Source organism: Anarhichas minor, unplaced genomic scaffold, assembly GCF_050575085.1.
Source record: "Anarhichas minor isolate MPS153535 unplaced genomic scaffold, ASM5057508v1 ptg000014l, whole genome shotgun sequence".
NCBI classification, from domain to species: domain Eukaryota; kingdom Metazoa; phylum Chordata; class Actinopteri; order Perciformes; family Anarhichadidae; genus Anarhichas; species Anarhichas minor.
In genome coordinates this window covers 14,702,573-14,719,869 of record NW_027466460.1, presented here as the reverse complement: position 1 = coordinate 14,719,869, position 17,297 = coordinate 14,702,573, and the positions used below count along the sequence as shown (strand labels likewise).

The 17,297-nt window shown below is 43.0% G+C and overlaps 1 protein-coding gene across 1 annotated transcript in view; it reads left to right on the top strand.

Moving 5' to 3' along the window:
- The window catches only part of meis1a (Meis homeobox 1 a), a 34,542-nt gene extending 21,176 nt beyond the window's left edge, over positions 1 to 13,366 (top strand). The window contains exons 9-12 of the mRNA XM_076091957.1: positions 4,090 to 4,166; positions 10,083 to 10,141; positions 12,647 to 12,736; positions 13,314 to 13,366. Coding sequence (XP_075948072.1) covers positions 4,090 to 4,166; positions 10,083 to 10,141; positions 12,647 to 12,736; positions 13,314 to 13,366 — 279 coding nt within the window. The remainder of the gene's footprint in view (positions 1 to 4,089; positions 4,167 to 10,082; positions 10,142 to 12,646; positions 12,737 to 13,313) is intronic.
- Positions 13,367 to 17,297: the final 3,931 nt, after the last annotated feature.

The following is a 17,297-nucleotide window of genomic DNA, read 5'->3' as shown; positions in this document are numbered from 1 at the left end:
ACAGACATCATGCCGACTTCACATTTCTTTTAGATAAACAGCAAAAGCTCTTTATAGCCTCGATGCCGTTTGGCACCATCTATTTTTAATTGAAACCTTTCCAGAGTAAGAACCGCTCTGTTAGACGGCCTTTCTTTCAGACTGTTATGACACAGGAGTCAGTGGTACAAATATGTTTCTTGAATAACCAGTTTGAAACTCCAATCGAGAGATATTGGGACCGTGATTGTGATTTGAATAGTGCAAGAATTCTCCTGGCTGGTTAATGTGTTAGCGATTAGCCTCTCAGCTAATGGATAGCGCTACTTTCTGACGTGACAAGAGCTTAAATCCTCCGGATAAACAAAACGTTCACATGCAAGTATGTGATGAGATGCTGCTTGTGCTGCAGCCGCTTGTATATACATTTGTATTTATAAAGGGAAAGTATATCACAGATGTTTGGAACTCAAAATCTTTAACTGCATTTCATCCACACAAGAGTTAGTTATAGAGTTAGTTCAGAGTAAGTTCCTTATTTAGTTCTATATTTAGTTTAGAGTTTGATCTGGAGTTCTAGATTTAGTACTAAAGGTAGTTACTAGTTTTAGTCTTCAAGGAATGTGTAGTTCCTGATTCAGTTCCTGTGATTATTTGTTTAGGTTCCAAAAGCAAACTTGTTTTTGTGACTTAAGTGTTTCTAAATCTGTTATCAATACAGAGTTTTAGATTTAAGTGTAACTGATTTTTTTTTTTTTTATTAAGTTACTTTTACTAGAAATACTAATGAAGTGTTGAATGCAATGTGCCCTGCATATGTCTCCTGTTCAAGTAGAAACATACCAGCAGATTTAGGAACAAAGGTCAAAGATACAGTCTAACCAGGTCGGATATGATGTTTTGAACCAAATCTCCCAAGTTTCTTAGCCAAGAACAAAGCACCCAACTATCAGGACTGTGGTTGGTCTGAAACTCTCTGGATTTGGTTAAAAATAAAGGCCACTGTGAACAGACGTTCATTTCCCCGCAGTGTGAGGACGGCTGTTGTGTGGCTCCCTCACCCTGCAGTGAAAACATCATCCATTACCTCTGTGACAGGCCCCCCAGGGACCCCAGGGCCCGGCTCTCTGTGGGGGTCGCCTTTATTGACCTCTCACCCCCTCACACACACACACTCTCACACACACACACACATACACAACAACATGTCCAGCATGTGGTCACATACATCACGGAGCAGCCTTTCTTCCCTGACAGCGTAAATGAGCGTCCGTCAGATAATGAAGCGAGGAGTCGAGGCCAATCAGAGGACAGATGGAGGGAAAGATTTCAAGCTGTCCGAAAAGACGGATCAGGAAAGAAGACGCAATTTAAAGTCGCCTTCAAATTAACGACTCAATAATACAAAATGTTCCAACTTTTTTTTGCTTTCTGATCATTTCTTTAATTTTCAACCTTTTAAATTGTATCAGAGGTGGACAACTCTGGACCAGTGCTGACGTGTTTGTTAAATGCTAACTCACACACACACACACACACACACACACAGCGTCTCACACACACACTCTAAATGAGTTGTAATTACAGCCTCTTAACAGGTTTACTGGGACACTAAACAGCAACACCTTCCCCACATCACAGCGGGAAATAGTGTGTTTGAAGGTGATAAAGAATTGTGGGCGATTCTGCTAAACCCTCGGGCTTTGTTCAATGGACACCACAGCCAGTTGTCACAAGTGTGCTTTGTTGCACCTTGTAACCACACCCAACAGTGATGTCACAGTGTCCTGGAGTACGCCTGTACATCACTGCAGCAAGATGGGAAACTAAACCGAGCAAAAACGATATTGTGGTTTTGGCAAATACATCGTGGTTTGGCAACACGTAAAGGTTTTAAAGCTACTACGAGCAACTATTCATTTCTATTCGGAGGAGGAGACGCTGCTGCCGGCGTGGCTGAAGGAGTTTCTGGTTACATTTTGTATGATTTTGCACGGAATCCGATGTCAAGCATTAATAATAATAATAACTATATAGAAATATAAAGTCATGTAGAGGGATCGGGATTAAATTGTTTCATAACCAGTTAAAAGGTCCTCACAGTAACTTTAAGCGTCATTTGTTCTGCTCAAATGAATAATCTGTGCACTACTAAATTAAGCTCATAAACCTCACAATTCTAAATTCATGCCCGATATTACATTATTTGGATAAGCTCTATTCACAGTGAGACGGCCGCCCAGCCTGCTCTCTGCTAACAGGATTATAATTGTATAACGAACAGGTGGCTTCAGATTAAAACCCTGAGTGGAAACTCTGAAATTAGAGCGGGAGGTGGACCAGCCCTGAACCGTGCACCATGTGTTTTCACTCTCGCCTCGAAGACTCTGTGGTTTCGAACATTGAAGTTGTTTTTCGTGCTGCGTGGAGATTTTATGTGACTTAATGAGCAATAAGAGCGGGATGGTTCTGACCCAGCAGTGTGTGTGTATGTGTGTGTGTGTGTGTGTGTGTGTTGCCCAGGTTTAAACAATCTTCATGTGACGCTCTGAAGGTCCGTCGCTGGCTTTGTCTCGTCCTTGTTTTCAAATCGGAACAATTAAAGCTCCGCCCTCGGTGGGAGCTGCGACTCTGTGGCTGAAAAGGCGATGAAACGACCTCGTGATTATCGCTCTTTGTGGCAAATTAGATGCAGTTTAGGCCAATTACCTGCTATCAGATCACAGGGAAAGCACTGCAGCTTTGGCAGAGGGATGGTCAGGGTGGAGGAGAGAAGACATCAAAGACTTTCCCTCCTCACCAGAGAGACATGTGGTGAGACTTCTGGTGTCGGCCCGAGGCTGTTTGATTGGCTGGCGATAAAAGCATTGGAGAGTTTGTAGTAAAACCAGGAAGTGATGGACGGTGGAAGAATCTTCCTGCTTTATATCTTCTCCTTTTCTGTCTTTCGCATGTCGGCTCGGCTGCAGTGAAAATATATTAACGCTTAGATTATTTCTCTTCACTTATTTACAAACTGTGGTTTTATTTTGTCATTACTTCAGACCCGTAAAGCAACAGGTGTTCTAAGCCTTTACTGAAATAAAAAAGTAGTTAAACTAAACTATATAGTTTTAAGAAAGTTTTAGCAGTAAAATGCCTAATCTCAAACTTAACACATTTACCTAAACCTGTCTGTCTAAAAACAAGACTCTCATGGCCAGAATACATTTGTTATTGTGAAAATATGTGAATTTATAACTCTTCTTTTAATTAGACTACTCCAGGGGGTTTTCATGAAGCTAAAACCTTCTATAGAATAAAATTCCCTCTTTTTGTTTCCCTGCTGAGCTGCGGCGAAGAGACGCGTCCTTCGACAGCCACAACCACCAACAACAAGCCAACATGTGGCTGCCAGGATGACTTGATTTAACTAAAGCTCAGACTGCTGACGGGGAAGTACTGGGAAGTCGTTTTACCTCAAAAAAATGATCTGTTGATTTACAGACGTCACTTTCCCAATGCGAGTTTATTCGGGAAAGTCTTGTTGAGCCCCATGGCGTCAGGTGACCGACCCTGAAGTTGTAATTCCACCGTTTTGGCCACTATGTCAAATTTGCTACCAAGCCGGACGCTCTTCCTGGGGGCTTGGTTAGCGCAGCCGCTCTGATTGCAAATTTTTCTGAGTGCTTGTAAGATAACATATGAACCGTTGAATGAGGACACATTGAATCAATACCTACAACATCTACAACATAACATTTGAAAGCATAATAAACAGACACGCACACACACAGACTCCAGGGATGGAGCTGTGCAGCCTCAGGCCTGTTCTGATCCACTACTGTTAGAGAAACAAGCCTGAACCAACCCCCAACACACACACACACACACACACACACTAATTAACGGGGCTCTCTCTCCACTTGGCTTCCCTCTCTAATTGGCTCACCATTTCTTCCCATTAATTATGCTCCATTTCATATCCCCTTAATGAGTCTGGCCCCGCCTCCCTTCTTTAACGCTAATTAGCAGCTTTCAGGCTCACACTAAAAAAAAAAAAACAGAAGAAGAAACAACCCCGTGACATTTTGCAGTTTGTTGACACCTCCGTGTTTTGTCCCTCTGCAGCACCCGTACCCGTCGGAGGAGCAGAAGAAGCAGCTGGCTCAGGACACCGGCCTCACCATCCTGCAGGTCAACAACTGGTGAGTTGGCGACGTTGCCGATGCGACGTCGTTGTTGTGTGTTTGCAACACCCCCCCCCCCCCCCCAGAGGAAACCTAATTATGTGAATTAAATCCTATGGGGTTGCCCCTTCTCCAAATATCCCCCAATTACAGTTACAGAGGGGAGGAGGCGGTTAATTGGAGAGTTAATTGGAGCTTGGAGGCTGGAGGTAGAGACCAGTAGGAGGATGTCATGATGTGTTCTGTTTACGGACACAGAAATGAAAACGTCAGCAAGTTACACTGTTGGGGATTTAACCACACCGTTTAATCCACCTAAACTTAAAGGGTGGGTTGGTAATCTTCCTCAAAAGCATTTTTATCTTCGTATTCAGACATGATTCAAATGCTCCGACAAAAAGAGAGAAAGGTGTCGTTGGCTGCTGCAGGACTGTAAATGACCCTGTCAAACTGTCGGCTTAACAGCTGTGAGTACTAACAATAGCCACGTTGGTTGTTTACGTTAATATTGATCATTTTAGGGGAGTGGCTTTAGAGGGAGGCCTGACGGGGTGTCAGTGTTGCCGACTTGGCGACTTCCTTGCCATATTAAGCGACTTTTGGAGCTAGTGCTGCAACACTCGGCTGAGTTTTTATGTTGGATAACTTGATGATTTCTCAAGATTATCAACTCTAGCTTTAAAGGACTGACGGTTCCTCAGGTTTTATCCAATTAAAGCCATTTCCACAGCGTTTTTTCAAGTTTTGTGACCTTTTTGAGAGCTTCTCCAGGAAGCTTTCAGGGTTCAGAACCTGGTTCCAGTTTCCGTTTTTGTCCAAGTTCATGCCACTAGAACGTGAACGTCCCCAGCGTCAGAAGCGATTCTAGGATGTGAAAAGAGGCCAGACTGTTAAGTAACAACGCGGTCGATCAGTTAACGAGACGGAAGACGAGCGAGGACACGGTTCACCGCGTCAGACGACCTAAATGTTAATGTACTTCCACGAAATGATTACATTTGTTGACATCACAGAGGTGTTATGTTGAGACTGTACAAACACAAACTAATTATTTGAAGAAAATAAAACCGCACTTGAATCAAGTGGATCAACCACCTGAGTCAAAAAGAGGTAATTATTAAGTATTTAGATTTTATATCTCCATGTATTTTACATTAATTATAAACAGCAGACGAGTGCACGCACACAATCTGAGGCATGTTATTTGTATCCTGACATCATTTAAATAAGTGAACGAAGCAGCAGCAGAACGTTCGAGTCAAAACAAGAATCGCATTTCAGAAACATCAGAACGATTTTTAACAGCTGCTTTTAACTCGTCAAGAGTTGAAATCCACCCCGAGATTCAGGAACGATGACAAACTCGCACCAATGCTTCGATCTCGTAACGTCGTCAGACGCAGATTTGATAGTTTTTAGTTGTTTTATTTCATCTCACAGAATCACAAACGTACAAATTAAACTGCGTGAATATTTCACATGAATTCAGACTGAGTGGAAACAGAAACACCTTCGGACTTGTTAAACAGCCAGTTCTGAGGTGATATATACTGTACACACATATATATATATATATATGTATATATGTGTACTGGACCCATTAGTCAGACCCCCGCTCCCTCCGAATATTTGGCTGTTGCCGTGGTAACGCCTCTGGAGCAGCTCGCAGTGTTTTCCCTGATTCTGCAGATTCGGAGTGAACAAGTGGAGACGAAGGCTGTAAATGAAGCTTTGATCCGACCGCTGTTTTATACTGTCAGAGTGTGTGTGTGTGTGTGTGTGTGTGTGTGTGTGTGTGTGTGTGAGCACTGAGTGGTTGATATGGGGTTGGTTCATTTTGACTGTAATAAAGATGCTTGAATTTACAGATGACGTCTTCCTCTCCTCTCATAATTTCCTTTGTTCCCTCGTTTCCTCTCCTTTCCTTGTTTTACCCTCCTTTCCTTTTATTTCCTTTCCTCTTTTATTTCCTTAAATTTTTTCCTCTCATCTCCTTCTGTTTCCTTTCCTTGCTTCCTTATATTTCCTCTCCTCTCCTTATTTCCACCCTTCTACTTGTTTTTTACTTTCCCTGCTTCCTTTCATCTCTTTTCCTTGTTTCTTTTCCTTGCTTACTTGTAGTTCCTCTCCTTGTTTCCTTCGCTTGCTTTCTTAAATTTCCTCTCCTTTACTCTTCCTCTTCACCTTTTCTCTGAAAAAGGGGGGGGGGGGGGGGTGTTGAAGGCAGTTGGTGTAAATGGCATTTTCATGGCAAACAGCTGGACTGCTTTATTTAAACACACCCGTTGTGGAGGGTGAGAGGGTGAGGGAGGGAGGTAGGGGGGTAGCGTACTGACCTGAGAGTGACACCCAGGGTGGGCGGGGCTTAGCAACTGTTTTACAAGCAGTGTGTCAGCGAGTGTGTTTGGTGATTGTGGTTGTGTAGCAGCTTTGTTTAAAACCTCAGTAGAGGAGACCAACTGAGGAGCAAACGCCCTCCTCCTCCTCCTCCTCCTCCTCCTCCTCCTCCTCCTCCTCCTCCTCCTCCTCCTCCTGCAACCTGAGGGGAGGGGCTGGAGGTGTTTTACTTTTCCCAATATAGATATCACCTTTCTTTAACTAGGACGTTAATGTAAAAAGATTTAGACGTGAGGTCGATGTTTGCAGCCTCGTTGACACCTGATGGTCACATCGGTGGAGGAAACAAACTTCTCAACATTTGAAGGACCAAACAGAAAACAACAAGTCCAAAGACGACAGAATCAACACAATGTTTATTTACAATAATTTAGTGCAACTTTTTGCTAGTTTGCTGAACCCAAGTGACAGTGATCCGTGGTACTAACTCGTTGGTGTAATCAGCTGTTGGTTTTAAGTCTCTGTCTCTTTTATGTTACATTTATTTTTGTTTTGTTTTGAACTATTTGCTGTTTTTGCTTTAAAGTTATTTGTGCTTGTATGTGAGAAACCAGCCCAGCATCATGACAGGTTGTGAAATAGTCACATTTCTTGGGTGCAGGGACATAAATTGTCTGTTGTTGTTTCTATAATGACAATGGAAAGTCAATTAGGATCCTTTTTCGTGGCGGACAGACAAATTAAATGCATCCTCGTGATTAAGCAAGTGACGTGGTTTTTAATATCCAAAAAGAGGACTTTCGTTGGGCGGGAGGTGGATGGGTCCAACAAACGAGACTGTGCTCGACACCGGGCTGTGGTTTTGTTGTGGTTTTGTTGCCTCAACCTAACTTTCGTTTCAGAAAAACATGGACAGTTCATGTCCCTGAACACGGAACCAGATTTTAAATCATAACAGAACCATCCAGGATCAATAAAAGGTTAAATACTTTCTCAAAAAAAAGAGAGAGACCTGATTCAAACGGTACCTGAGCACAGTCGGGTGCCGTGTCGCAGTTTATGGGTCGTCTGGCTGCAGAAGAATAAGCCTCAGTGTTATGGAGGCTGGGGGGGGGGGGGGGGGGGCAGCTGATGGTCAATGTCTTTGTTTGTGTGTGTGTGTGTTTATGGGTTGACAGCTGTAAACTCAGTCTCATGGTGTGAGGGGTCATGAATAGGTGAAGCTCTTGACTCTCTTATGGAGGTTAAAGACCGAGGGTCAGATGATTCCATTTCTTTCTTTCTGCCTCAACTTCAACGGCTTTGGAATTCTTCTTCTCCGAAATGAACAATATATGAAACAATGACATCAGAACATGATATGATTAATTATCCACACCTGCTGAGGTTAAACCAAACTATGAGTTATGATTTCCATCCCAGGAATTAATTATTGTAGAACCACAGAGGATCCTTCCTCATCGTGGACGTGAATTATGAACAGTCTCGTTTCTCCTTCTCAAACTGTCTCATCTGAAGGATTTATAAACGGCCCAAAGAGGTAAAAGTATTTAGTATTAACATAAAAAAACACATATTTAAAACATAATCTACTGCAACAGCAACATGTTTTCTTTATTCGTCTTCTTCTTTCGTAAATTATCTTGTGATATTGTTCCTGTCGCAAAAAAGTCTTTACTTATGGAACCAGTATACTTCTCTATATCTATTTTCTCCTTATTTCAAAGTATTTTGTATTTTTAGAAGACAACTCTCAAACAGCATTTAAAGCATCACGTGGCGCTAAAAAAACAGAGGGAGTAAATTATTTGCGTGTTGTCAGAACTTCGGGGAGGAAACTCCCTCGAGACCCGACGATGTCAAATACTTTAGTGAAAGTTGTTCAGCTTCCTGTTGGAGCTGATGCAGATCCTCCTTTACTCTCCTCTAAAAACTCTTCTGTATTTCACCCTTCCTCCTCCTCCTCCTCTTCTTCCTCCTCCTCCTGCAAGCCTTTTTTTTTACTCCCTGAAAAGGCTGCTCTGGCTTTTGTTTTCCTGAAAAGGAAACAGGGTCGCCCCCCCCCCACCTTTTTTTTTTTTTTTGTACCCCTCTCCTCCCTCTTTTCCGAACAAGTTGAAATGGAACCATCCCTCCCGGGGGGGGGGGTGGGGGGGTTGAGGAGGTGGGGTGAGGGTGTGGAGGTGGTTGTAGGGGACATAAATCAAGTGGGGAAACCACAGAGCTTTCACTCCGGGGCGGGTCGGGAGGGGTCGACAGGCGGTTCAGAAGGCTTTAAGCTGAGGAAGACCAGGCAGAGGGGAGGCAACAGGGGGAATATGGGGGAGTTAAAGGGAGGAGGAGGGGGGGGGGGGGTCACAGAAGGTGCCAGGTCATAGGTCACGCATACCAGGATGATGGCTTTCAAGAGTGTACTTAGAAGGGGACATGTATGAATGCATCGCTGCTGCAGCCCCCCTGACACCTGAAGCCACGAGTGCAGTTCACACTTTTCTACCACGGCTTTAACCCGGTTAGGACGCACTGTACAAACCCGCTGTGTTACCTGTGGAATAATACTTTAAACACAATAGAAAGTGTACTGACATGTGATTAAATGGCTGGTTGCCCCATTGTAGTTTTCCATTGTACACCAACAGATGGCCGAGCTCCAGGAAGCCAAGTGGACAAACGGCTTCATTGGATTTGGCAAATTTATTTGAACTGCAAATAAATCAGAACTTAACTTGAACCAAACGACCTGACTTAATAAGATTAAGATTAAAAATGAAACACTTTTAGCTACTAACCCGAATTTTTAGCTTACTGGACCACCAGCTAAACAGGAACATATTGTAGCTGTTAAACTACAACTTTGGTTTTGTTTAAATTAAAGTGTTGGCTAAAGGAAACCAAACTGCATTAGCTAACGAACTGGACCACCAGACAGGAACAACATGTCAGCGTTTTAAACTAAAACTTTGGTTATGTTTAAATTTTAGCTGCTAAAATGAAGCTGTTGGCCGAAGGAAACCAAACTAATTTAGCTACTAAACCTTTGGTGTCCTTTGCGTCTTGGTGTTAATTATATTACTCAGTTATCTTGGAAAGTTTAGTTGTTGTTTTGACATCATTGTATCTTCTCCCAAAGGCTTGAAAAAAATACATAAACATTATCAATACCAATTACTAATATTAAAAAAGTCTAGGTGAGATAATTCTGTGTCTTTCCGTGGCACATGATCTATCATTCTTATTTAGTTTTTTGAAACTTGAACTGAAAGCAACTAGTTTTTCTGTGCTGCTAGATCTGGAACAGAAGCTCAACTACCTTAAAGATGTTCCATGTGGTTGCATGAAGCACTTTTCATCTCAATGAACGTATTTGTTTTCCGTCACGCTCGGAAAACAAAGAAATACGAGAGAAGCTTGTGATATTCTGTGTGCAGTGAGGTGTACGATGTCCCACAGTGAATCAGAGAGGATGCTGAGGTTCCTCTGCAGCTTTACAGACAGAACATTGAACGACTGCTGCTCATCATTTATAAACCGTCTCTCCCTCCTTCTCCTCCCTCCTTCTCCTCCCTCCTCCCGTTCCTCTCCTCTTCTGTTTCTCAGGTTCATCAACGCGAGACGGCGGATCGTTCAGCCCATGATCGACCAGTCCAACAGAGCAGGCAAGTTCTATACTTGTTTTTATATCTACTCTCCGGTCCAGATCTGCATCCAGCTTCATATATCAACATCTAGACCTGATAGTAATAAGGTGTAATTCTGATGCTTTGCTTTGGATGATAAAATCTCATATTCTTTCCAACAATTGGAATCGATTAAATAATGAGAACCTATTATTTCTCTCTATTTAAGTCTATGAGAAAATGACTCTACTTCTCTCTTGATTTATTCCCTCAGTAAACATTGTAAACATGAGTTTATGGTCTCAAGCTCTAGTTTCAACTCTTCTTCAACACAGCATGATGTTCATTTAGTAAACGATGGTCCATTTAGAGTCAAACAGACCATAAAGCAGGGGATGCTTTAGGGCGGGGCTACCTTGTGATTGACGGATCGGCACCAGAGCCGTAAACAGCATCTTTACGTCACTCCTCCTCAGTCCATATATGGTTCAGTGGTTTGCAAAAAAGCCAAGACGGCGACGGCCAAACTCGAGGCTTCAAAACATCCGTCCACAAACCAACGGGTGACGTCACGATGACTACGTCCACTTCTTGTACACGGTCTGTGGATGAGAACATGACGCAGATATCAGAAACCTGGATAAGGACTCTACGCTTCTGTTGGATGAATTCAGATACAAACATTGATGTTTATCCAAACTTGTGAAAGCAGAATTTGATGTCTTCATGTGCAAACCGGGACACTCCAAACACCTGATCATAACTGGAGTACTAATTGCATGTAAACACACTCCTGCAGCCTGAATTTGAGCAGCAAGACGCACTAAAAAAGCCTCACTGGTGAACTCCCCCCCCCCCCCCCCCCCCCCCAAGCTCACTGTGTCTTTTGCTCTCTTGGCTCTTCGGTGTGTTAAAGCGAAACAGAGAAGCTTAAACTCCAGGATTGAATGGCCTCTAAACCCCAGCAGGATTAGCTCCAGACAAAGACGCTAATCGCTTTGACTGACCACTCCATTGAACATTTTAACCTGGGATTAAAACAAATAGGAGCCTGGCTAAAGCGGGGCTAAAGTACCGCTAGCCTTTTGGCCCCTAAGCTTTGTTAGCATTTACCCCGCAGCTGACTTCCACACAAAAGCGTCGATACACTGCTGAATGAGGGCGATGAGAAACTGTTAAAGACCTGGATCCTGGGAATGTGACTATGTAGATTGAAAAAAAAACGTCCCTCACTTCCTCCTTTAGGATGAAACTTTATGGATCTAATTTCCCCCGCGAGGATGAATCCGTTTCATTTGAACTCATCTCATCACTGATTAATGACCGCCTCCCTCCTCCTCCTCTCCTCCCTCCAAAGATCAGATGCAAGATGAAAAAGAGGAAAATAAACTGCAGCATAAACAAGTTTAGAGAAAACAGAAGAGATTTTATGCTGAAATTTAATACAGAACAAATATAAGACATCATGACCTACAGCACTATAAAGGGACAATCGGTAAAAACTGTTAAATCTGCAGCATGTTTTGACTTACTGTTTGTCTATTGGTTCATTTCAACCAACACAAGACCAACAAACACCAACGTGTTAGTCCGTCTCTCAGTACTTTGACTTCCTGTCTGTGGCTCTCAGCTCCGAGCCCTTTGGTTCCTACTGAAGACGTAAATATTTAAAAACGCAAATATATAGTTTCTTTTTTTTTAAGTCAGTAATTTCTTAAAGCAGCTGGTCATTGTTTCTAATCAAACAAACTGGAGGAAATAGAGCATTTGTTGGGGTCTATTTTCAGCGGCGGATTAATCCACATTTGGTGCTCTAGTGAGTGTTTGTGGCAGTAGGACGTTGTGTGTGTGTGTGTGTGTGTGTGTGTGTATGTGTGTGTGTGTGTGTGTATGTGTGTGTGTGTGATTGAGTTAAAATAAACTACAGTGTGTGTGTGTGTGTGATTGAGTTAAAATAAACTACAGTGTGTGTGTGTGTTCATGGTGATGAAGGAACAACAGTGAGGCTCAGCGATGTGTTTTTAATGGCGCTCTGTGGCTGAGAGGAAGAAGTTACACCAGGCTTTGACACACACACACACACACACACAACACTTGTTTGTAGATTCATTGTTGGTTTTGGTCTTTTCATGGATTTGATGACAATAAGAAAAGCATCCCCAGACTTCTGCTTTCTGTAGTTTCTTGCCTTCTCCCTCCTTTCATTCATCTGATGAATGAAACCAACGGGTGACTTCACAGTGACCACGTTCATTTCTTATATAGAGTCTATAGGTCAGGGGTCACCAAAGCCATCGTTGTTCATCCTCTGGGGAGCAGGAATAGCCACAGTTAACTTAAATGTGACCAGTCGTTGTTGAGATTTCTCCGTCTGTACCAAAGTGTTTTAATCTCTCTCCGTGAAGGAGATAGTTATGTGATAGACGGCAGCTGTCAGGCCGTCCTTAGCCTCACAGTGTGAGTGTGAGAGTGATGTCATCACTGTGGGACAGCAGGCAGCAAGATAATTAAAAAGATTAATCCCCCCCCCCCTCTTGTCCACAGTGGGCCATGCAGGACCGTACGGCCCAGATGGTCAGCCAATGGGAGGCTTCGTTATGGACGGGCAGACACACATGGGAATCAGACCACCTGGTAAACACACACACACACACACACACACACACACACACACACACACACACACACACACCTCATACCTTATGTTGTGGTGGACTGTTGAGATGCAGTTGTAAACTGTGTGCATTTTAATATTTCTTAATTTCAAAGGTATTTAACTGAATTATTGAAATACTGCATTACATCAACATTAACAAAAAAAGAGTTTAAAGCTGCACTAGCAAATGGAAAAAGAAAAACCTTCTATTGATGTGTTTTTACCACCGAAGGAAGTATTCAGATCATTTACTTCAGTAAAATTACTAATACCACACGGTGAACATACTCCACTACAAGTGAAAGTCCTACATTCACCTTACTTAAGTAAAGGTATGTTAGTATTGTCGGCAAAATGTACTTAAAGTACAATATTTACCTCTGAGATGCAGTAGAACTATAAAGTACTATTAAAGGGAAATACGCAAGTAAAGTACAAATACCTTGTATTTTGACTTGATTTGACAGTTGAAATGTTTTGACATTACTGTCGAAACTCTCTTTGGATACAGATCTTCATGGTTCAACTGTGTGTGTGTCTGTGTTTGTCCTGCAGGTCCTCTAGGTGGTGTGGGGATGGGCGTGGAGGGACAGTGGCACTACATGTAGCACCACCACCAGCACGCTGCAGCCAGAGGACACGCCCAGTGTCCCGCGAAACCACCGTGAGTGAGACGAGTGTTTTAAAGGGTCCAGGTCCCCCACATCACAATTTATATTTTTCCAGAATAATCTCAGCATCTGTCTGCGTCTCCGATACAATACAACGGATGTGTTTTGTGGTGCTCATAGCGTTTAAAAAAGAAAGAAATTCCCCCTTTAACCAGGATAATCCACAGAACGCACCATGAGCTGGTTTATTGGAACTTTCTTCTGTGTGGTTTACGTCAACTCGCTTCCCTTCTTCTCAGACTCATAACTCTTTCCATTGACAGTGATACCTCTGATATCATGGCCTAAAGAATTCACATTAAATATACTATTGTGATATTTCAATACGATTTTTTTCCATTTAATCTCCATTTAATCCACGTGTATTAAATGGAGAAAAACTGCAATACAGCATGTTGAATGTCGCCACAGACAATTATTGGACCCTTTAGTGGCAGTTCTGGAGCTTTCGATCACATCACACGATCTCTCTCAGTCGTATTCAAATGTCTATCTTTCTATTTATTTTATTACTTCTCGTCCATGTTGGCTCAAAGGAACAACAATAGGCCGACTTGGAGGCAGAGCGGCTCCTCCTCGCTAATTAAAGCCATTTCCATCTGATTTAAAGGTCAATTAATCCTCTGAGATCCTCTCTACATTCGGTCTAACGAACTGATCATTAGCGAGAGACGCAGAACTCTCTCATCTCTTTATTTGATTACACGGAGTCCAATTACTCCGTAAGCAGTTTTCATTATTAAGCTGGAGTTGAGGAGGGAGGGAGGGGGGGGGGGGGCAGTGAAGGCAGCAAAGGGAGGAGAGATTAAGAGGATGTTAATGTCTAGAGAGGAAGTGTAGAGGAGTTCGAGATTGAGGGGGGGGGGGGGGTTCCCTAAAATGTGGTCAGTCAGACGGCAACATCACTCAGACCGAAGACAATTAAAGAGAGTTTCTTTCTTCCCTCTGCCATTATTGAGCTTATGGCTCCCGGGAAACAATACACCTGTCAGCTGGGATCCAATGCAGCCATGCATGCAGCCGACACACACACACACACACACACACACGCACACACAGACGAGGAAATGACCACTCCACATCCATTTGGCCTCCTTTTTTTCTCATTTGCTTCTTCTGGAAAATGATTCCAAACTGGATCCTAAGACTTTGACTCCCTTTGAACACATTTTAGTAGATTTCCCTCAGGATCCATGAAGCTCCATCTTCTCTTATTATGTTACGACATTGCGGATCAATGTTTCTGTACCTGATCCAGGCGGGACCTGGACCTCACGGTGACTTACATCGATTAAGACGTTGCTATTTTCTCTCACCGAAAGATCCTATTTCAGATTTCCTTTTGCCGTCCAACACAAGTCCAACACAAGTCTTCATGTTCAGTTGTTTCGTTTTGAGTTGACTTCCTGTTGCCATCTGTTTTCTCTGCAGGACTCCATCAGCCGGTCTGCAGACCTCCTCGGCAGGCCTCGGAGCAGGACCCCGTCCTCCCCTCAGCCCCTCCCCTCTGGGCATCTACCTGGCCTGATAAGGAAAACACCTGATGGCCGCCGGAGACACCATGTGGTTTACAATCCAACACAAACACAAAGACACCGCGGGGACAGATGGAGATCCTGGAAGGAATAATTAACAGCTGTGTTTCCTCAATGATGACACTTTGGGAGGACTTTTTTTACCTGGATTTGATGGTTTCCTGTGATGTCAGCAGCCCAGAGTGTCCTCCAACAGATTTAAACCTTCTCTCTCCTCTCTGGACTACAACTACAGAAGCCTCAAGTGGACATTTTGACACCAGCAGAGCTTCCCTCCCCTCCTCTCCAGCAGTTGAACTCATATCGACGCGAAGCTGATGTCTGTATTTCTCGAGGCGTTCTTTTGAAACGCGACAGCAAACCATTCTCTGAAGAGGCTGAAGCTCTTAAAAGATGGACGGCAGTGGTCACATGACCGGGCGCTGTTTACCGAGGACTCTCAGAGGACGAGAGACAAGTCGTTACAAGTGCTCTGCTGCCTTTCTTTTGTTGTTTTTTTTGCATAATATACTGTTTTAAAGGAAAGGACTTGTACTGTTTCACGTTTCACACTGTGTGTGTTTGTCTTTTTTTCATAGACTTCTATCTTCCCTCGAGTCCCACAAACCCTTGAGTTCCAAAATAATAAAACAAAAGTGACGCAAATTTGTTCCTCGATTCGTGGAAGTATTTCGTTATTGACGCCCGGAGGCTCTCGTGGTGCCGTCGGAGGGAGTGAGGTGTGTAGAAACACAGCAGAAGAACAAACCTACCTGTGTATCTCCAGGGTTCCTCCTCCACATTTCAGGGGAAGAGATTCTTACTTTTTACCCGACAACATTTATTTGACAGCTGGAGTGACTGGAGACAAATATTTTATATTAAAAACATAATCCAATATCCTCTTTCAGTGACGCTTTATTTTACGGGTGTTTTACTTTTCTAATCATTTTCTAAATAATTACCCGGAAAGAAGCTGGTGTGTGACTATTATTATTACAACATCTCCTGGAAACGGTCAAATTATTTGATCTGAAATGCGGAGATTGTGTGCTCGGTACTTTTTGGTAAACACTTGATCTTAACAAGCAAATATTCAGTTGAACACGCAAACTAAAGTCGCTGATAGACTCGTGCAGCCTTTTGAGCGTTAGACGATGAAGATGAAGATGAAGTGAAGATCCAGAAAGAATAATTTGTGCTTCGAGGTTTTCAGGTTGGGCTCGTGAACTTCCCAATCTTTGGTGGACACATTTTTAGATATTTTTGGCTGCTTATAAACACCACCAAACTCTTCTGCTCAACCTATAAACACTTTCTCCTTTTCCCGATGAATTAGTACCAAACTATAAACTGCAGCCGGCTTCAATGTCCGAAGAAATGTCAACATAAAGCGTGACATCTTTACTTCTATAACTCCTTCTTTCCTTTCTACTTCTCTGTCTCCTTGTTTCTGTCCCTTCTTTAACCTTTAACCTTTTCCTTTGATCTGGACACTTATAAATAAATCTGACAACAGAGCTGAACTCTATCTTCACATTACAAAAGTACTGTGGATACTTGAGTATATTATGCTGCTAATCCTTGTTTCCTTTACTTCATTTTTACTTCTAAATGAGTATTTTTTCTGCTACTTTAATGAACATATATTCTTCCAGGGTTCAGGCGCGAGTAGAACACTTTTAATCTATGAATATGAAACTATTAGTCACCATTTCATTTATTTTCCATTCCTGAGTGCCAACATGGCAACTCTGTTAAATCCACCTTAAATCAACACACTGGGGAGCCGGTGGACTCTTTGAGTGGGGAGAAGGCCAAAAGACCTTCAGCAGGAACTGAGGGTGGGGGGGGGGGGGAACTAAAATTACAACTTCAACTTCATGTGTAATTTTTTGAGAGTCACTCTGGCTTGAAGAGGAAAACAGCAGCCGGCTCGCTCGGCCTTTTCTGGCACATTCAGCCTGAACATAATCCCACAGAACAGTCGCTTCACACAGCGTACATGTGCAGACCTGAGGGAGCTTTTCTAGCCTTTAGTCCGGCAGAAGCCGCACATTCTGTTGCAACTCTTCCTCAGGAATTTGACTGAGGAGCAGGAGGAGCAGGAGGAGGAGGAGGAGGAGAGAAAAAAAGGCGATTTACGTAAATCTGCTCCAAACTCTTAAATGGAGAGATTAGTTCCCCCTCACGCTCCAGTTGGCCCCCTCAATGGAGGTGCTCTCCCAATCCGCTGGGAGTTTCCTAGATACACCTCATTTCAAAGCTGGCGGCCACAAAAGAGATAATTTATCTTCCTCTTAAAATCAATTACTAATTTGGAGCAGGGGGTTGAGGAGAGTGCGGGCATTCAG